The sequence below is a fragment of the Adiantum capillus-veneris genome, chromosome 17, assembly GCF_014529385.1.
Source record: "Adiantum capillus-veneris isolate H3 chromosome 17, ASM1452938v2, whole genome shotgun sequence".
Lineage (NCBI taxonomy): Eukaryota > Viridiplantae > Streptophyta > Polypodiopsida > Polypodiales > Pteridaceae > Adiantum > Adiantum capillus-veneris.
In genome coordinates, this window is record NC_140947.1 from 29,624,869 (window position 1) to 29,646,876 (window position 22,008).

The following is a 22,008-nucleotide window of genomic DNA, read 5'->3' on the forward strand; positions in this document are numbered from 1 at the left end:
CCTCTCATGCCCTGTAGCTGAATGCCTTGAAGCTCCTATGACAAGCCTGAAAATTGTAGCCAGTCACCTAAAGTGCGTGCTGGACTCTCTGCCATGGGACCCCAGGAAACATGAGGCCGACTACCAACCAAGTGGCCTCTCTAAGTGCTAACCATGGGTTCCAAACAAGGGGCTGTCTCAGGCGCTCCTCCGTGCAAGTAGGCTGACGCTGCTCCAAGCCTCTCCAACTGCTCCCAAGATCGGAGCAGACTCACACCGAAGCGGTCCTCCAGTCTCCTGCTCAAGCCAACTCTGCGCATCTTTGTGAAAACCCATCTAGTTGAGGGTCGCCAAGGGCCTCCAGCCTGAGGCACCCTAGCTAGCACTAAGCCGCTAAAGCAAGAACTCCTTCTAGGGCTCCTCTCCTGGAAGAAGTCCACTGACGATAAACTTCCCAAGAAGGGCTTTGCTCTACTGTGCTGAGTCTATGATCCCCAATCCTCCCTGAGAAAAAGGAAGAATGATGACCTGCCATGCCACTTTGGCCCGGGCTATCTGAGTGTCACACCCTGACCAAAGGAAATTCCTGATCAGCCTCTCTACCTGGCTGATACAAGAACTCAAAAAAAGATCCAACAAGAAGTGATGTACCACATAGTAGCCAACAACACTTGGTTGGCCATTAAAACTCTGCCTACCAGAGAAAGTCGTGCGGAGCTCCAATGTAACAACTTCCTCCCGATAGACAGGAGGAGGGGAGCAATCTGCTGCTTGGGAGACAAGCCCAAACCTACCTGACAACCCAAGTACCGAACTGCAGTCCCTGGGGGAATCCACCTGAAACCCTCACTTGGCATCCAATCAGGCGTAGGAGCACTACCAACCGAGAAAGCCACTGTCTTTCTCCAGTTGATTAGTGCGCCTGATGCACAACAAAGAGCTTGCTCACACCTGTGAAGGCTTGCCTCCTGGCCATCCAAGTACAAGGCTGAGTCGTCTGCAAACTCAACGTCTAGTAGCTCATTTGCTTGAATAGGGAGCTCTAAGCCACGTAAACCAACCTGCAGTGAAACCAAAAACCTGCTCATTGCCTCAGCATAGAACAGAAAGAGGAAGGGGGAAAGAGGGCAGCCCAGTCTGACCAAACGTGTGAGCATGAAACGATCACCTCTACCTCCCGACAAAAGTACCTGATTGTGTGCCCATCTGTACAAAGCTGACACCCCTCTGATCCAAGCATCTGAGAAGCCCATCCTGCGTAGAGTGCCCTCCAAAAAGTCCCAGCCAACTCTGTCGTAGGCCTTCTCAAAATTGAGAAGAAGTATCACAGATCCTCACCACAGAGCCGCGCAAGGGTAGAAGCCTCCCAAAAAGTAAAGATGTTGTCAAGGATACTACGCTCCTTGACAAAACCTGTCTGTGTCCCATGTATAATGCTCTCTAGAGGTGGCTGAATCCTCAAACTTAGAGCCTTGGCAAGAATTTTGTAGGCCAGTTGAGGATGGTGATGGGGCGCCACTGTCGAATCTCATCCAAGGAGCCACCCTCCTTGGGAATGAGGTAAATCAGGCCCTCACTCATGCTGTCAGGCATCTCTCCTGTGTGCAGGATAAACTGAAAAGCACTGCAGAGATCTGAGCCAAGCAAGTCCCAGTACTCCAAGAAAAAGCTGGGAGTCAAGCCATCCTCACCTGGATAGCTACCACGAGGGAGTGCTCTAAGAGCCGTGTGTAGCTCCTCTAGCTGAAGAGGTAGCTCAAGCCTCTGGCGCATCTCCTCAGTCAAGACAAGGCATCTGTGCCCACACCTAATCTTTGCATGCATCCTGACACTCTGCAGATAGTAGATCACGTTAGAAGTCAGTAGCAACTGCACCATAGTGGTCTCGTACGGTCTCGTACGTTTTGTACATGTACGATGATGTGCGGTACTAAACGAACTAAAAAATATTAAGATGTACGATGACATTACGTACGTTCAAAAATAAAAAAGCAAAGAATTCTTACGTCTAAGGCTTAGGCCCTTGGGTTTAAACTTTACACTTAAAGAAACTTGACGTTATGAGATCTTCAATGGGAGCTTGAGAGGGAGAGACCCAATGGAGAGAAGATGGCGAGGCAAGACTCTAGTCTCTAGAGCTTGTCACTTGAGAGCTAGAACATGGAAGCATTGAGCAGTGAGAGGTTGAGAGCATTGAGAGCTTGAGAGCAATGAGCATTGAGAGCTTGGAAGTGTTGGAGAACAAGATGGAGAGGCATTGCTTAAATAGGAAGAGGCTAGAGCATGAGAGAGACTCGAGAGAGAGCATGGATGATGACTCTTGATGAGAAAGAAAGAAAGAAAGATTTTTAACGTCTATGTCAGGCCGAAATCGGCCTATGAGACAAATCAAATGTACATGGTGTGTATGTAATCGGAAAGACAAATGAAACAAAACTGATACAAAACTGAACTGAATGTAGGTAGTGGGGTATCTGAGGAGGGATGGAGCTCTATCTCTAGGGGTATATGCATGTCTATATGCTCAAGGTAGTACAATCATGAGAATGCATCAAGCTATCTAGCTCCATCCTGTACTAATGGGGGGATGTAAGATGTGGTACATGGGCGGGTCTGGTGCCAAGGCTGCCCGGATGAAAGCTGTCGGGTCGGCCCTCATCTGGGCCACTCGCTCCTCAGTGGCACGGCGATCCCGGGCTCGGATCTCCTCGATCTGTCGGTGGTGGGAGCGCGCGCCCCTGTAGCCTGTGACTCGTGGTCGTCGTCTAGCTCGGCTCACCTCCGCCTGTGGGAGTGTCACTCCCCTCTGAGTGTCTGGTGGGGGAGGGGCGGTAATCCTCTGAAAGAAGTCTGTGAGCTGCGACTGTCTCCCCTCTGTCTGTGTAGCTGTGTGTGGCTGTAGTAGTGTGTCCCGATGGCTCTGTATCTCTAGTAAGAACCGTCCGAGCTGTCTCTGATCCCGAGAGTCCATGATCTCTCGGAGAGTGGGCTGTCCTCTGAATAGGGCCTCATACCTGCCTCTGATCTCAGTGTATGCTCTGCATCTACATACAAAGTGCTCCTCACTCTCCACCTCCTCTGTGCAGGCTCTGCAGACGCGCTCCTCCCTGGGGACACCAGTATGTCTCCCGATCTCAATCTCTAACCTGTGTGAAGCCACTCTCAGCTGACCAATCGCCACCCGTGAGCTATGTGGCATATATGTGTCCATGTAGCGTGGTCTCTGTATGAACCCCCCAGACAATATGGTGAGAAACTGGTCTCTGTAATCTGACATCCTCGTCCCCAAGCCAGGTGACTCCCAAACTCTCCTAGTGTATAGCTGCCACAGATCCTGTCTCAGTACCAAGTTCCTCTCACTGCGAGAGAGGTGAACATATGGTGAGTGGGGGTCGTACTGGAAAGGTGGTAGGCTCTCCATGTCAAGACCGTGTCCCTCAAACCATGCTCTGACCTGTGAGTATCATGCTCTCTCATGCCCACTCTCTGATAGCTGTATAGCTGCCTCAAATGCTCTACGAGTAAGTCTGTCAGGAGGTAGCTCTCTCATCCTCTGGATGAAGCAGACTGTCTGGAATAGTGCCTCTACCACCATGGGTGGTGTGGCGAGCTCGGCTCTAATAATGTCATGTGGCACTGTCTTCTTGCTGCGGAGCAAGCGTGAGATCATACATATCTGTGGCCTCTCAAGCTGTGTCCACTGGTCAGCTGTCAATCCTGGTGCCCATACTGCCGCCGAGTACATCAAGGCCGGAGTGACTAAGGTGTCGAAAAGCCACTCCTTCGTGCGGGGGGGAGAGGGAGAGCATAAGAGAAGTGGAGCCCTAGCACATAGAATCCAATGTTTGAATGTGGCTAGGGCTTGAATTGGCGCTCCAAAACGGCCTTGGCTGCTCAATATAATCCACTCACAATTGTGAGTTTTGCTTTTACAAAAAAAAAAAAAAAAAAACGTACAGAACGTACTAAACGAACGGGACGGTACGTGACCCGCAGTACGGAACGAGACGTTCTGTACGTCGTACGAAAACTACCCTGAACTGCACACATGTCCTCTGGCTCTAAAGCAACTAACCCGTCGGGCCTCCTCAACTAGATGACCTTGGCATGCGTATGCCGGGGTCCACTGCCTCAAAGAAAGCGCCTGTTACTCTGTCACCTACCTGGGTCCATTGAGATGCCTGTCGATGGAAAGAAAACTCATGGTGCCTCTCCTCTGTGGTGCTGACGAGCTCTTGGCGTGCCTGCTATAACTACTCCTCCAACCAAGGACTGTCTGGATGCTGCTCCTGCATCCTCTGCAAGGAAGCAACGCCCCGTCGGAGACGTTGCTCCTCCTCTCTCGTTGTAGCCAAGCGAGCCGAAGACTCCTGAAGAAAGAATCGACTAAGCTGAGCAAGTCCTGAGGCCACTCAGCGGGAGAATCCTGCATGTCTAAGCTCTCTGTCCAAAGATCCCCCATTCGCTCTCTGAGCGTAGAGTCCAGCAAGACCCTCTCAGGGATGCGTAGCATTGTGCTCCCCTCTATCAGTCGTTGTAAGGATCACTGTTGCATGGTCCGAAAAGGAAGTCCCTTGCCAGAACGCCAACTGTCCCACCCAAGTCACAGAAGTGGTCACTAGTGTAGAAGCGATCTATCCGAGATAGATTCAAGCCTCCCACTCTGCGGTCCGAACAAAAGAAGGCCACGCTGGCTCGGGGCCTCACAAAGCTAGAATGCTGCCACACATATGAAACCCGCAGTCATACAAAACCTCTTCGAAGCTGCCAGCTCAACTCCATGCACAGTAGTATGGCTACCACCAATCCTGTCAGAGGGGTCCTCCAACATGTTGAAGTCACCCCCTATGCACCATTGCTCTGCCTGCGGCAAAGACTCAACAATCTGAGACCAAAACTCTGCACGTGCACTCGCCACATTGGGCGCATAGATGTTCAGGAAGCCCACGAGACAACCCTGAACCTGCATATTGAGCCCTGCCTGGCACAATAATCCCTCTACCCACAATGGCATGCTGCAAAGAACCCGCAATAGTCATACATACCCCGCCCTGGATGCCTCTAGGTCCAAATGCAGCTGACCAAAAAGTCTCATATCGTCCACGCAAAAGCTGACCACAACGTCTCATGCGGTTCTCACACAGATGATGCTCCTGTAGCATAAGGAGGTCAATCTCTCCTCCCACAAGGCATCGTTGAAGCTCTTGATGCAGTCGGCCCCTCTGACGCTAAAACTGGGGCTCACCTAATCCCTCTACGTTCCATGAGATGATCCTCATGGGGAGCGAGAGAGAACTAATGCTACCATAGTAGCTAACCGTGCTATCTTCGAGGCAGGCTTGGATGGGGAGTAATCCGCCACATCCGAGCATCCTCGAGATAGACGTGACTGCAAGGAGTGTTTAGCTAAGCCCAAGTAGACCGAGCCGTGCGTAAAGCAACCTCCACTGTCCAGGAGTCCTCATGTATGTGTAAATAGCATGGGGAGCTCTGCGTGTTAGCAAAGAAGTGAACCACAATGTGCTACATCCTGTTGCGTTTGGAGGTGTCAGAGAAAACTTGGCCAATGGCCAAAGAGTCTGAAGCAAGTCTGTAACCCCTAGGTCTCCCATGTGATGAGAGAACTCTAGGGCCTGTCTCTGCAGCCACTCCAACACTCAGTCTATAGTCCACTCACCCTGGTCCCTGCCGCATAGGGGAAAAGAAAAGCCAACCGCTGAGTCCAAGGCCTCTCTCCCCCTAGCTGCAAGGAACAATACATGAACTCTGAAGCAAGCTGCCTCAAGGTATGGGGACGGGTCGCCGAGAAACCGTGTAAAGTCGTAGGCAAAGAAATCCCAACGACGACGAATGTCGAAGCTCGTCAGACCACGAGGAACTGCTGCAAAGGGAAACGTCTGCACTAGAAGAGGGGGTCGCAAGAAAGTCTGTCCCTCTCGCCAAGCGACTCGTGGCAAAGGCCCTGCCAAGAGATCTCCTAGCAGCCGAGGAAGGCCCTGCCCCCTGGGACAGCTGCGAGGCCGGAGCGAGAGAAGGTGAGGGAGCACGGGGAGAAGAGGGAGAGGGGGGGCGAGGGGGATCGGCAAAGGTAGGAGGGCGAGATGGAGAGGCAGAGGGAGAAAGAGGGGGGGGGGGGGGAAACTCGGGGGGGAGGAGGGGCTGTCGAGGGTGAGGCTGAGGTGGAGGCTGGAGCAGGGACCTCGTCCTGCTGAAGAGGGTCGAATCAGTTCCCAGTGGGAACCCACTGTTGCTGGGCAGGAGCCTGAGGACCACTCTTGAGTGCAAGGTTGGTGCTGTGGCCCCAGCCGACGTCGACCACAAACCTGCTGCCAGCCCTCCTCGGCTTGAGCCCCAGGCTCAGAGGGTGGCTCTGCCTGCGTACTCCGTGACTCTGTCTGCTGCTGCTGGCCAACCCTTGAGGGCTGGACTGGGCCTGTGGTGTAGGTCGAGGTCTCCTCCGTGGACAAGCCTTCGCAAGATGGCACATTTGTCGACAAATGAAACACTGATTCGGGAGGCCCGAATACTCCACGCTCTGCCGGAACCAACCCCCACTCACCCGAGGAAGTAGAATGACCTTCGGGAGAGTGTGGGAGTCCCTAACCAAAACACATACTGAGGGAATGCCGACCGCCTTGGCAGCTACTGAGGCTGCCGTGCAACGTGTCTCCAGGACAATCCCAATCTTTGGGCCTATCTTGGACAAAAGTGGTAGGTACTCCCTCTTCAAACCAAGAAAGCAGATGGAGATGGGAAGGTCTTCCTCCTCTACCAGAACATCTGAAGCTGGGTCAAAACCATGTCTCCACTGTTGAAAGTGGGCTCGAACTGCTCCGATGGTCAAGGAGCTCATCGCGATGACCTTGGACGCCATCTTGGAGGTCTCAAACTCTATCTGATAGTAGCCGTGTCTGAGGAACAGAACATCCAAGATCTTGCCGACCTTTGCGAGAAGGCGGGCCTGGAGAAGATCACGCAGCTCTCCTTTGCTGGGTCTGGTGCCAAGAATCTTGCAAATGACGGAAGTCGCCTGAAGGCATTCCACCTCTGCAGCTAGGCTCGCTTGCTCTGTCGGTGTGAGAGCAAGTCGAATGGTGGGCTCAGCGGGGTCGAGCGAGGGGACTTCATTGGAGTCCCTCTGTGGCGGAGCTTGAGCCTCCATCTGTGTCTGCTGCTATGGCGGAAAAGGAGTGGAAGAAGAAGTTCCTCTGCAAAAAACACCGACTAGCACTGTCAAGAATCCAGAACTATCGGAGCAGGTCGTAAGAAGCCTTCAGGGAGAGGATGGCAATGAATAAAAGGAGGGGGGGGGGGGGGGGGGGGGGGGCAATGAACGAAGGGGGGGAGCAGGCGGGCAAGATGGCAGCGAGCGAAAGGGGTCAGCGGGTAGCGCGTGGCGGGCTGGAAGCGACAGAGGACAGCTTGCGGGCAGTGGGTAGAGAGGGCAGCACGTGGCGGCGGGCTGGAAGCGGCAGAGGACAGCGTGCGGGCAGTGGGCAGCACGAAGAGAGGCAGGACTGAGGGCAGGCGCAGAGGCTGGCGACTGGGGTGTGCGCAGGGGGTGGAATGTGAATGCGCTAACTAACAAAAAGAGAACAAGTTAGTTAAAATTGCATATGGCCTGCCTTTTATATTACTTCAAAATACATAAATAGAGAGAGAGAGGCCTAAAATAGAAAATATCCCAATTTCATTAAAAAATGAAATGGCACGCTTCAATATTACTTGAAATTATAAAATATAATGTCCAGAAATATAAAAATATAAAATATATATACAACTTATGGAGCAACACTTGAGCACGAGTTGAGTTCATACACGAAGTGCGAGGGCTTATCCACATCAAGAGGGCAGGTTGCCCGAGAGCTAACTCTACCATTCATCATGTATTCACTTTGAGATATTTGTTTGATTAGGACAGAGTGAGGAAGAAAAAGCTATATTACTGCTTTGTGGACGTCCACAAAGCCTTTGACACAATGCCACAGCAGAGACTTTTCCAATGCATATAGCCACTTGGTATCCCATCGGACATGACATGGGGGGTATCTATGCTTTGTACAAGCAAGTGTTCGGGAGAATCCGATTCCCAAAATATAGAGACCATTGCTAGCACCATCGGTGTGAAGCAAGAATGCCTACTCTTCCCCACCCTATTTGGGTTGTACATAGAGGATGTAGTCGACTTCATTACACATGGTGGTGGAGATGTAGTCAACATAGCAGGTACTCCAATCCACATTGTTGATATTGTATTGATTTCTGAGTCTCCCAAAGCACTTGCATGCATTGGATGACTTTTGTACACGGAGAGACGACCTTGGGAAGGCCAAGGTCATGATCTTCAATCTCAAGACAGGGCAGGAGCCAAGCTACTTTACTCTTACAGAAGATCAGGTGGAGATGGTCACTTCATATGTATATCTTGAGGTCACTTTCTCTGCTGCCGCTACACGATTCACTAACGGATCAGCAGCTAGGGCCAGATTGGCATGAGGATATGCGGCTTTGGCTGTACTAGAGACACTGCCACCATGCACACTTTCAAGAGCCCCAAACCATAGGTGGCTGTTTGACACTCTGAGTCACACTCCATAGGGAAGAGACCCTCAGGGCCAATAGGAGATAAAAAGAAAGAAAGAAAGATTCTATTAAGTTCTTCGAAAGGCCTAGTAGACAAATTATGAACATGTGTGGTATATCCACGATCATCCCAAAAAAGGAAAAGCTAAACAGACTATAGCTCATTGATAAGCTGATGCTAGGACTCAATCTGGAGTATACAATGAGTCGGGGGGTGGTACTAGGATGATGACCATGAGCGATGGAGGATGGAGCTCTACTCCTAGGGGCTCGTAATAATGCAAGGCTATATGCAAGGGTATACAAGCATAATATGCAATCTAGCTAGCTCCATCCTGTACTGTACTTGGGGTGTAGTTTGGTGAACATCAATGAGGGGGGTGTCAATAGCTCCCTGAAGTATATGCCTAGATCTAATCCACGCTTAGCAAGACGCTCTGCAATCTCTCAATGAATTGGTCTCTAATCTCTGTCATCTCTCGCTGGGAGGGATGAGGCGTCCGAAAAACAAATTGTTCTGTCTCCTGCTAGCCATGAGTGTCTACCCTCTATGAGAGTGACTCCTTGCTGTGTGGGGGTTCGAGGTGGAGAAGATCCCTTAAAGAATGCGGTGATCTGTGTTTGGGTGACGCCCCTTGCCTGGTGTTGTCTGAGCGTGTAAAAAGAGCTCTCTATGTCACTGAATGTCCAATATACACCTCCCAAGCGTCTGCTCATCTGTTGATTCCAAAAGCTGATGGAGGGAGCTCAATTTTAGCCTTCTCTAATCAGAAACATACTCACAGAGTCCTCTCCTTGAAGAAGTGTCATCTTCTTCCTTGTTGTTAGAGCTCAAGCTACGGCTGTTTTCGTGAAGGAATGTCTTGCATGCACGACAACCTGCTTCTCTCATCCAAAGAGTCCTCTGCATGCAAAAACACCCTTGCCTCTCCTTATTAGAGCTTTTGGCTTCTTTTATTAGCCTCCTCTTATCTTTTTAAACCAAACTTTGCCTACATGCTATCATTAGCTTAAAAAAACATGCATAGTATTTAACTTTAGAAAATGCTCACTTAACCTTCACAAATTTTACATTCAAGGATGTATTCTTGATCCTGAAATCCTCCTCTTCAAGAAAACGTCAAAAAGCACCTTAGAAAACACTCACTTAACTTTCACAACCATGGGCATCCTTGCTTCACACCCATGGTGCTAACAATGGTGTCATGTATGCATTACATTGGAGCCACGTGGACAAGCTACTCCTACAGTTTAGCGTCGGTCTTAGTTAGCTTAGGATCTAGCTTGCCACTTTGTAAGCCACTAGAAGGACGTGCATGATCAGGCACATCATAGTTGCATATCCTCACTTGCACAATACAGTCACTTAAGGATATAGGCATATGAACAGGCATTTATTAATAAGTGACTTTGATATGAATCTATTAAAAAGTAGGTATATAAAAGAGTCACTTGGCCTTCAGTTTAAGGACAGCAAAACAAGTACCCGCAGCACAAGCACCCACCAGGGTTTCCATCGCCAACACCTCCATCATCATCAATACCCTTAGCACCAACATTTTTAGCATACAGCATTAGATCAGCCCTAGCGTTTTGCATCAGATTAGCAAGCGATTTTTGCACCGGATCAGCGTTTTCAGCCTATAGCATCACATCAGCCCTAGCGTTTTGCAGATCCCCAGCATCAGCATCAGATCCAACCTAGCGTTTTTGCATGAAGCATCAGCATGAAGTATTCAGCATCAGCATTCAACATTTAGCCATCGTATCCGCATTTGTGCAAGTAATTAAAGCAAGTACTTGCTCTGGCAACAAAGCAAGGGGACCCTTGAGGATAGTTGGGACCCAACATTCAGAGTCGTCTCTCTGGGTTTGAGTTAAAATCCTTAAATCTTCTGTTGCACCTGACATTGATATCAAACCTCTTGACATGCTTTAGCTTCGCGAAATCAAGGGAAGAATCCAAGGAACCAATAGAAGAACCAAGAATCCAAAGAGCCTATCTTAGATTTATTTTTTCTCTCATGAAGTTGTGTGTCCCTGGCTCCGACTTATCAACATGGAACCATTGGGAATACCTCCGAGCACCCTCACCTTCCATCTTCACTTGCAATGTTTTCACCACAAGACTATTCGGGTGGTAGTACTTGCTCACAAGGTAGGGTCAACATCAAGGCTGATATTCTGCAGAAGTAGTAAGACTACCTAGTAACTCGGTTGGTCGGTGTTTACATCGGAACAGTACCCACCGGTTTGGAGGAGTTTTCATCAGTTTATGCATCCACAAGCATCAAAAGTGCAAAAAGCATCCACAGAAAGAAGTTCGGCAGTTCTGTCTCACATTTAACAAGGGGGGATGTCACGTGCGCATTGCACTGGAGCCACGTAGACAAGCTACTGCTACAGTTTAGCGTCAGTCTTAGTTAGCTAGCCTGGCACTTTGTGAGCCTCTAGGAGGTGAAAGATCAGGTAGGTCATAGTTGCATACCCTCACTTGCACAATAGAGTCACTTAAGCATATAGGCATATGAACATAAAAGAGTCACTTGGCCTTCAGTTTAAGGACAACACAACAAGTACCAGCACCCACCAATGTTTTCATTGCCAGCACCTCCATCATCATCAGTACCCTCAGCACCGGCAGTTCAGCACCAGTGTTTTCAGCCTACAACATCAGATCAGCCCTATCGTTTTGCATCAGATTCAGCCCTAGCATTTTTGCAGCAGACCAGCTAGGGTTTTAGCATCAAAGTCAGCCCCAACATTTTTGCAGCAGATCAGCCAGTGATTTTTGCACCAAATCAGCGTTTCAGCCTATAGCATCAGATCAACCCTAGCATTTTGCAAATCCTCAGTGTCCGCATCAGATCCAGTCTACCGTTTTTGCATGAAGCATCAACATGAAGTATTCAATATCAACATTCAGCATTTAGCCCTTGTATCCACATTTATGCAAGTAATTAAAGCAAGTACTTGCTGTGGTAACAAGGCAAGGGGGCCCTTGAGGGTAGTTGGGACCCGACATGCGTTGTCGTCTCTCTTTTCTCTCTCGGCCTCTCTCTCTCAATGTGTTCAATTCTCTCAAGTGACGTAAAGTAACCTTGTGTTTGTGCAAAGTACTAGATCTGAGTTGAAATCAATACACCCTTCCCTTGCATCTGACAAATGGTCTCTGACATACCTTCAGGGCATCGGATTCTCTTGACTGCCTATTCATACAAAGCATAGATACCCCATGTCATGTCCAATGGTATACCAAGTGACTACACGCAGTGGAAAAGTCTCTTCCGTGGCACTGTGTCAGAAGCTTTGAAGAAGGCTACAAAGCAGCAGCCAAATAGCTTTCTCTTCCTCACCCCAGCTTGATCAATCAAACATCTCAGAGTGAATACATGATCAATGGTAGAGAAAGCTCTCCTGAAGCCCCTCTGTCCTTATGCGCGTAAGCCCTCACGCTCCGCATAGGAACGCAACTCCTGCTCAAGCAATGCTCCATAAAGTTTGGCCAAGACATGGCCAACCATGATCGCCTTGTAGTTGCTCAGATCAGGCACATCTCTTGCTTTGTTGATCGGCACAATGGTGTGCATCATCCACTCCACTAGTGAACCCTCTACTAGTGCCTTGTTGAATAGGGGAGCAAGACAAGGAGTGAGTGAATACACTACATAATACATATATGAGATGCTCACCTTATAAGCCCAAGTGACGGTTGAAGGTCCATGCTGGAGACGGCAGATAGCAATCTTTTATCATTGAATGAGTAAAGTTAGCAATGCTTGGTTGGGGTGCCTATGGCTGTGGTATAGGTGGCAGTTGTGGAACGTGGTATATGTTAAAGGTGCAGCAAAAAAGGGTGAATGGGTGGTGATCTCATCTGCAACCGCGAGCAGACCTCTTGAGACCGGACAGCCAATGGATCATGAATCAATCGCGACAGATCTCCTTGAAATCGACCTCCTGCCGCGTACCGCCCACCAACCAGCACGAGAACACGATCTGCAACAAAGTTCGCAGTGTAGGGTGTAAGAGCATAGGAGAACCTTAGTGCTAGCAAAGAGAAGGGAGATAGCCACGATATCTGCAAGAGAGAGAAAACAAAGGTGCAATGAAAACGCTAGAGAGAGGAATTGCAACGGAAACGCTACAGAGAGAAAACACTAGAGAGAGAGAGTGCCCAAACACTGGAAGCTCTGCTGTCACGTGACACATCCAACCCTATGTGTCCGTGGACAAGCTACAGCATGATCAGGGTTCAGTCAGTCCAGTCAATCTAGATTAGAAGTGATCTGGCACTTTTGTGAGTCTATTCGTAGATCGTGCATGCCCAGTCACTTAGTGTAGATGCATATCCTCTGGTTGCACACAACATGATCATCAGTATTCCCTTCAGAATCCATCAGATTCAGTTAAGGAATTTTTCCAGTGCATTTAGCCTATTTTCCCTATTTTTGACATTTTTCGCTTATTATTTTTAAGTGACTTTCCAACAAAAGTAGGTAGGGCAATTTTGCTAAGTTTGTATATAAGCAAACCCAAGTTAGCACTCAAGGGCAGAAGAGGCAGCAGGAGCTCACCGCTCAATAGGCATCTTCTCAGCAAGAATCCATCAGCACCCACAAGCACTGGGCGTTTTTGGTCAACCCCTCATCGCCGACAGTTCAACCTAGCGTTTTGTAGCATCGCCATCAACATCCTTGCAAGCTGGCGTTTTCAGCCTTCCCATCATCGCCAGCATCCCCAAGTCCCTAGCATTTTTGATCACTGCTGCCAAGCTGCATGACCAGCGTTTTCAGCCCTTAATCGCAGCAGACAATCAGCGTTTTCAGTTCTCAAGTGCAGCAGCAAAAATGCAGCCACATCCTTGCAGATACTCAGCGTTTTCAGCCTTGAATCGCAGCAGCACCATCAGCGTTTTTCAGCCCTAAAAGCGCAGCCAGACCTGCGTTTTCAGTCGCCCCAAAACAGCCCCAAGTTTGGTAGATTTTCAGCAGATAGAAGACCGCAGATTTCAGCCCTTAAGTCGTCGTCGTCGTCACCGACATAGTCCCAAGTTGCATCAGTCCATTGCATCGTCATTGTACCACTTTGTGCAATCAATAAGTAGACCACTCTTGCCGACGAGAGTGGGGCCTTCGGAGGAGGGTTTTACAACGTCTCTGGTGTCGTATCTCTCTTCTCTCTCTATCTCTCAGTCTCATACACTTGCACGCACAGCATAGTTACCGGGGAACGCCCCCGTTCCGGCGTTCCGGGGGGGCAGTTCCCTTCCCGAACGTTCCGAAACGTCCCGAAACGTTTGACGTTCCGGGTGGCCAGTGCAAACCAGAACGGCCGTTCCGGAACGTTCCGAACGCCCCCAAAACGTTCCGGAATGCCCCTGGAACGGCCAACGGCTACAAACAAATTTGGCAAAAATTGAAAAAATTGAAGTAAATGTTTGGGCTTCTTTTTGAAGTGTGCAAGGCCTCAAGGACTCATAAAATGCACCCCCCTCCCCCTTTCTCTCCACAAGCTAATCCTCAAGGCTCAAGCTCTCTCCCTCTCACACTCTCGAGATCTCTCCCTCTCAAGACTCACTCTCTCAAGGCTCAAGGCTTTAAGCCTTCAAGCTCTCTTCCTCTCCCTCCCACTCTCTCAAATCTCTCCCTCTCCTTCTCACTCTCTCAAGTCTCTCCCTCTCTCTCTCTCTCTCACACACACACATCATCTAGTCATAGCAAGATTGAATGGTCTTCAAAACGAGTTTTTTGTGAGTATTAGAGTCAAAGCACTCTAATACTCCTTGTATTTAAACACAAGAAGCTAGAAATGCACTATTTGGGTGTTTTTTATACCTCCCATTCCGCGCCGTTCCCGTTCCGAACCCCTAGCCGTTCCCCCGTTCCGCGGGGATCCGTCGCCGTTCCCGTTCCGCGTTCCGGGTAACTATGACGCACAGTGTCCATTCACTTGTTTGTGATCATCGCAGTCTCTCATTAAGAATGGAAGGCTCTACCTTCCATAAGAACAAAAGGAACCTTGAGCACAATTCAAAGCACTCATCTTGAGCAAAGCGCAAACAATCATTCCGCTGCACCTAACATCTACATACACTGATATGCCCAAACTCTACAATGGGGAGGCTGCCTATATAGGTACAAAACCAAAACTGCCCCACCTACAGGCCTAAAACCCCACGACTGAGAAATACAGGACTTAGCTGCTAATAAATGTGTAAAGTCACTAAAGTGACATATTGCCCACATTTTTAGCAAGGAAAAAATGGTAGAACATTGAGATTCTAACCGTGGGAAACCCTGACAGGGTCCCACCTAATGCCATTCTACCGTGTGGGCAACACCATGGAATGCACCGCTGAGAAAGCACGTCTAACTTAGGTCCGGCCAGGCACAACTGCAAAACAGCCCTCACTCCCTAATCTGCTCCTGGAGATACTCGAGCCACTACCGGATAGGAATCTGCGGACAAGAATCTTACACTACCCCCTCTCAGCTCCTGGACGGGGAATGAATCCAAGGGGGCTGGATGAGAGGATAATGTCGCCTGTAGCAGAGGTTTGGTGAAGATATCAATAGGTTTATCTGATGTCGGAACATACTCTAGTCGAATAGAGCCATCCTTGGTCTTCTCACAAACATAATGGTACTGTATCTTTGTATGCTTGGTCCGGGCATGAAAAACCATATATACCTAGATGAATCCAAGATAAGCCCAGATTCACCTTTTAAGGAAAGTGCAAGGTATAGACCCATGGTAGTCACCCACAAGACAATATGACCATCAGCTCGATCATGCGTAGTATACTAAATACCACAATATCCCCACTAACGTCATCAATGCCCAATAGTGGGTGTAGAACTAGGTACTAACATATGCTCCCAACCACAACACACACCACACGCACACACACATGAGCATACATCAACACAAAGTTCAACGTACTGAGTTTCTGTCAAGACTCCGGAGATCAAGGGCAGACTCGGCCATAATGAAGCCTACCACTAGAAGAAGCATTAAATCGGAAGAATTAGCAAAAAATTGAGGTAGTTGATAGGGCATACACACCACAAAAGATAGAAAGAATTAGCACAATATCAACTAGTCGTAACTCAGAAGAAAACTTCACATTGTGAAGTCTGCATGTCCGCTATACGACTAAAAAATTTACCTAGATGAATCCAGGATAAGCCCAGATTCACCTTTGAAGGAAAGTGCAAGGTATAGACCCGTGGTAGTCACCCACAAGACAATATGACCATCAGCTCCATCATGCATAGTATTGACTAAATACCACGACATCCCCACTAACGTCGTCAGTGCCCAATAGTGGGTGTAGAACTAGATACTGGATAGGTGAATCCACGATAAGCCCAGATTCACCTTTGAAGGAAAGTGCAAGGTATAGACCCGTGGTAGTCACCACAAGACTATGACCATCAGCTCCATCATGCATAGTATTGACTAAATACCACAACATCCCCACTAAGTCGTCAGTGCTCAATAGTGGGTGTAAAAACCATGTTCCTCGCAATGGCTATTCAACTTTGGTTGTCAAAGTAGATTGTGGTCATCTGCTTCGGCAAGCCAATCTCCGAAAGTAGCCTCCATAACCACACTGACTCACATGTAGCACTGCAAACAGCCCTATACTCCGCCTCTATGGATGATAAGACAATCTGTAGGTTGTTTCTTACTACTCCATGAAACTACTCTTGAGCCAAAAGAAAAGATGTAACCTATAATCGATCGTCATCCATCTAGATCTCCACCCCAATCTAAATCACTTATCCTCCGAGAATGATCTTGGAGTTCCTACCTCCAGCCGCATAGAAAATGCTTAATGACTTTGACTGCTTCAAATACCGCAAAGTCCAAAAAGCATGCTCCATGTGTAACTTGGTGGGTCTCTGCATGAAAGAGTTGAGAAGTGCCACCAAGAAACGGACATCAAACCGGGTGAGAGCCCAATAAGAAACCGACCAGCTTACAATACTTTGTAGCATTTGCTAATCTAACGAGTCATACTGTGACAACTTCTGGTTGGGATCCATAGGAGATGAGATAGGTTTACGCTTTGTCATACCAAATGCTTCCAACAACTCTTGGACATAGCATTACTGAGAGAGAAGGATGCCCCCCTTTGTCTGCCATATCTCCAATCCAAGAAAGTAATGAAGCAAGTTGAGATCTGTCATCTCAAACTCCTTAGCCAAGATCTCCATAGTGCTGCAAATGTGCTCAGCATGGCCAATTGTAATCACAAGATCGTCCATATTGAGGATAATAAGAGTCGAATCCTCTCAAACTGTAAATAAACAAATCTGGGTATGTTGAAGAACCACGAAAAGAGTGCCATAGGAAGAAAGAGTCTACCTTCAGGTGCCATGCTCTAGAGGCTTGCTTCATGCCATAGAGAGCCTTCCACAACCTGCAAACCATGTCACTAAAATCTCGATCCAAGAACTCTTGAGGTTGCTCCACATACGCCTCCTCCTCTAAGTCATCGTCGAGAAAAGCCAAAATGGCATCTATCTGATAAGCGGACCACCCAAAAAAGGCAGCAAGGGCAAAAACTAGCCGGATGGTTGCCATCCTCACAATCAGTGCAAAGATCCAATCATAGTCCACGGTAACAAATTGTGCCTTGTGCTTATCCAAAGAACCGTCAAATTTGTACATGGTCTTGTAGACCCATTTGACAGCAATCACCTTCCGCTTGGAAGGCTATGGAACCAACTCCCAAGTGTTATTATTCTTGATGAAATCAATCTCTTTCTGCATGGCCAACTTTCACTTTGGTTTTGAAAGTGCCTCCTCAAATCGCATTGTCTCTGTCCTTGATCACTGTAGACATCAAACTACAGTTCACCTATAATAAAGTACCAACTGTCTCAGCAATCCGAAGTCGCTGAGAGCGTCACATTGTACCGTCATCACACCAAACTAGTAGAAAATCTGAAGTAGCTGCGTCTCGCAAAGTCTCCAATACCCACTTCCGTAGCTCGTTTGACTTGGCCCCCATAAAGGGAGCTACTACCTTGCCCTTGATTCCCATGCAAGGCAACCAACATACACACGTGACTAGAGTTTTTTCTGTATAAACATGGTTTTATCATTTTTGAACCAAAAGATCCAGCACCAACCATCAGCAATCGACCAATACCCAATTAGCGGCCTATGCTCACCAAATTTTCTCGAGGAAGCAGTCATTTTGTTTGGCTCTAGATTGTGAAGCCAAAGGCAACTGTACGAGTTCGCTAGAAGACAAAGGCAAAGGCAAGCTTGACAAGGACGGAAGTACCAGTACTCACTTAGCTGCCTCGGTACCCACGAGGTCCAATAACAGTTGTTATAAATGTGACACGACGCTTTGTTTGGCTCGAGAGTTTGAAGCCCACAGATAGACAAAGACAAAGGCAAGCTGGACAGAGATTGTGGCAATAAAGATTTGAAAGAGGAGATCGGTATTACACACGTGGCGGCGGCCATAGTCGCCTCGACGTCAGATTTCTAGTCAAATGACGGTTGTCGCCACTAGCTTCAGCCAGAGAGAGGCTTGTGAGTGGCAGAGAGGGGCAAGCAATACTCCGTATAGTTAATTATTAATTTGGACCCTTGTGTTGGAATTAAAGTTATCGGTGTTTGAGCCTATAGGTCTGAGTTCAAGGCACATGCATCTGGCAAGGAACCAATCACACGTATCTAAAACACTATGGATGAGTGCACCAATCCATTGTTGTTGGTTGGATTATGGACAGGATGTCTTTCAAAGTTCATTATCTAGAAAGTATTTTTGAGCGTGATGTGTTCACAGCTCACAAATGGGGATTCTTGGACATAGTGTGGTCTAAAGTTCAATTTTCTAAAAGGCAACCGATGCTCAAGATGGCATTCTTCTAAGGAACAAAGTTGAGGATTAGCAAATCCGAGGTGTATCCAGTAATTTGCATCTGCTGGGGTGTCCATGGTAGCTTCTTTATCGACTTGGTCTCACTATTGATGTCCACTATGAGCTGCAAAGAGGGTGAGTTTTGGCATCTCAAGTGAACTGCCCAATGTGATCCCATTATTTAGTTTGACTTTTAGGTATTTATTTTACTTATTTGTCTAAGTCTGGGTAGGGAAATTTATTGAGGTTGCTTTATAAGCAACCCGCAGCCCCCATTGTATTGTATCAATTCATTGCCAAGGTTGGTTGGTTCAGCTCTCTCTCTTTCTCTCTCTCTCTCTCTCTCTCTCTCTCTCTCTCTCTCTCTCTCTCTCGTATTCTCCCCATTGCTCTACGCTTCCACATCGTCGACTTTGACACTAAGAACATACTACAACATACCCATATGTTATTATCTTCTTAAGTGTGCAGGGACTCACTTCTCTGCTGGCAAAAACGTAGTTAAAGCACCGAAGCTTTCCCAACATTAAGATGCTCAAAATTTATGTGTTGTAGTTCATGTTCTCTAGTGAGTAATAATTTCTCTCTTTTGTGGGAGGTTCAAGGAGGTGATACCTTGTTTACAAAGCTGTCAATATGCCAAAGCTCAAAATGTGTCAAACTTACACTTATTGTAGTCACATAGCCCATAATAGCCCCTTTCAATAGTGTCAAAAATCAAGTTAAAAAAATTGTGCAATTATGAGGGTGGTCAAGTCCAATCGTACTTGAATAACAAGCGCATAAAGAGAGCATGACTAGAGAAGTACAAAGACTTACTTTCCCAATGAGAGATATTTTGTTTGAGCACCAAGAGTTTCCAAACGTAAAGTCGCTTTGACATCTGCCATGACAGACGTATTCAAAATTTTGATAGTAACTGTTATGCTGTATTTTACATTCTCTTTGAGACGTGGTGTAAGCTCTTGTTCAAGCCCTTGCCAGCTTTCTTTCCTGTGTGTGACAGCACAGGCCAGTTGCACTTCTGTTATTCCTGAATTGGCATTTCCTGGAGGACTCGTAGAGGAAATTTGTGCATTGCAGCAATTGCTTTGCCATCCTCTGAGGCCTAGCTTGAAGTTGGGATTGAAAACAATATTCAAATCCATAATTGTTGTATCACCTGAGTACAAAATTTACAGTACAGGAAGCTGGGTGAAACTCAAAGCTTGAGCATCAAAAAGAAGGATACAAGGGCTATAGACCAACAACTTGAGGGCCTAAGAGTTCAATTTCAGACTGCACTACCTTCATAGTGTCAAAAAGGTCTGAACCTATAATAAGAAGGGATAAAACACTTGCATAGAACACGGAATCAGGGGACACATAAATATTCAAAATGGAAAATATATACAAATACATTCAAATTTAACAACACTAATTGCAAAAAAACTGAAGGGCTCAGGTTGATGAAGCAAAAACGCCAGATGTACTGGAGGATCCAAAAACACTAGGAAGTGCTTAGGGAGTGTTTTGAGGGTACTGTGGCACTAGGTGCCAATGAGGTGCCAGTACTTGGTTCTGATGCCTGAATGGGTGACCCCTAGGGTCACTTATATATCAATTGCAAGCTGGGTCAAGCAGCAGGCGTCATAAATTGATACTATATGTCAATTATTAATAAGTTAAAGAACCTACTAATAAGAGGTGCTTCCTATGCAAATACTACCAAGGCTTGGTACTAATGCTTCTATATCGGAACACTGCCCAGTGCCTATACCGAGCAGACATTGGTTGTGCTCATGTGCAATCAAGAGGGTATGTAACTACTCTAAAGTGCCTGGACATGCAAGTCATGTATGCATGCTCACAAGAGTGCCTGAACACTTTCTAGATTGTCCTAAACCCTAGAAATAGGAGTTTTAGCTTCTTCACATGCACATAGGGTTAGATGTGCACGTGACATGTATGCCAAACAGCATGCCTCTAATGTCACCGTTGAACTATAAGTGGAACTAAGTGTATCTGCAAATCGTCGATTCCAATGAATTCCCCATCAAAATCCATGATGAAGAGAAAATTCACCTCCGATGAAGTAATCAAAAGCAATCAGATAGCTGCTGATGGTGACCTAGTGGGATTCCCCACCAGAGAAGCGGCTTACCAGAATTTAGAACATGGAACGCTTGTGTGTCACCACCCCAGAATTCTGCCAATGAAAAGCACCACTAATTAGACTACTCCCTAGAAAACAGCAGATACACCAAGCGCTGTCTGAGATGGAGTTCTATGGCAGTTTTAGGCCACACCTGTGCCGGACAACCTCCCGCGCCTGGGAAAGGGGGGGGGGATTAGATTGTGACCCGGAGCAATGTCCCTGTCCCTCAAGGGCTATCTGGTGAATCCACTCACGCGTGTGTCCACAAGGGACCACCATAGCCCTTCATAAATGACAATTGTTATCTGTACGAATCCTGTAGAATCTGTCTCCTCCGAGAGTGGGAGGGTGAGTGGAAGGATGTGTGATGGTGTATGTTGTGAGTGTGGGAGTGTCTCCCTCTATCCTTTCATTCCGCATTATCCTGCCAATAAAGGCATGCCTATCATTGATTTGCTGCCATTTGGGTCATTCCCTTGGGGGTTTACAGAATAAAAATAAGCTCTGGACACATCTTTCCTAACATGGGAGAAACCGGCTTTTGAGCCACTCTTACATGGTGTTCATAGACTGTCAAGGAGATCTTGCATTGAATAAACTTAATCAAAACACCTCATAACTAAGCCCAGTTAACTCACCCTTAATCTATGTTGAATGCAGCTGCATTGAGGTGATAGACAGATTAGATGAAGCTACTAACCCTATTGCTTAGTATAATGCACAACGTAAAACCATGCGATGCTCACACCTTGTCGTGCACGCACAAAACGGAAGTGATGCTTACTTGTGTCTATCCAGCTCTCTTGGCATTGGGGAAGTGACCGAGCTAATAATACACATGAAGGTAGTGCAAGTCCAAGGAACTAATGCATGGCCTGTAAATATGAAACGACCTTTGTGCTGCTGCACATACACAGGCGCAACGTAATGCTTCTATGATCCATCAACAACTGTAGGCATCCGCTTTGCACAAGAAGTTCTTACCAGGAATTCAGCCGTCTAGGATCCCCAAAAGCATTGATCGAGCCGGTGACATTGAATTGGTCTGATAGACGAAATATTATCGCGTGTAGTTGCACAAAAGACGTGTACACGTGTGTGTGTGTGTGTGTGTGTGAGAGAGAGAGAGAGAGAGAGAGAAAGAGAGTACATTCTCTCTATGGACAGCTCCTGAGAGGCTTTTTGGCGAAGGACGTGGCTTGTAGAGAGTACGAGCTGACGTGTTGACATTTTGTCAGGTGCAGCTTATACGGATCTGCAAAAGATATCACTCGGATTTCTTCATCTACTAACATAATATGGCGGAGGGAATGACTCTTTACACTTGTCACGTTCTGCGAAATGAAGGCTATAAGCCAAAAGTGGTGGAGCGAAAAAGAGAGAGAGAGAGAGCTCAGAGGGGGGGCGAAAGAGAGAA

At 47.5% G+C, this 22,008-nt stretch overlaps 1 protein-coding gene across 4 annotated transcripts in view; it reads right to left on the minus strand.

Moving 5' to 3' along the window:
* Window positions 1-21,731, minus strand: part of LOC147436999 (endo-1,4-beta-xylanase 1-like) — a 33,431-nt gene extending 11,700 nt beyond the window's left edge. Inside the window, exons 1-3 of one of the 4 annotated variants that reach the window (XM_086486406.1) lie at window positions 21,576-21,723; window positions 21,376-21,494; window positions 19,274-19,616 (exon numbers count right to left, since the gene is read on the minus strand). In XM_086486406.1, the coding sequence (XP_086342532.1) occupies window positions 19,274-19,602 (329 nt within the window). In that variant the 5' untranslated portion in view covers window positions 19,603-19,616; window positions 21,376-21,494; window positions 21,576-21,723. Of the gene's footprint in view, window positions 1-19,273; window positions 19,617-21,375; window positions 21,495-21,575 lie in introns of all 4 variants that reach the window. The other 3 variants (XM_086486405.1, XM_086486407.1, XM_086486408.1) reach the window with 3 other exon arrangements.
* Window positions 21,732-22,008: the final 277 nt, after the last annotated feature.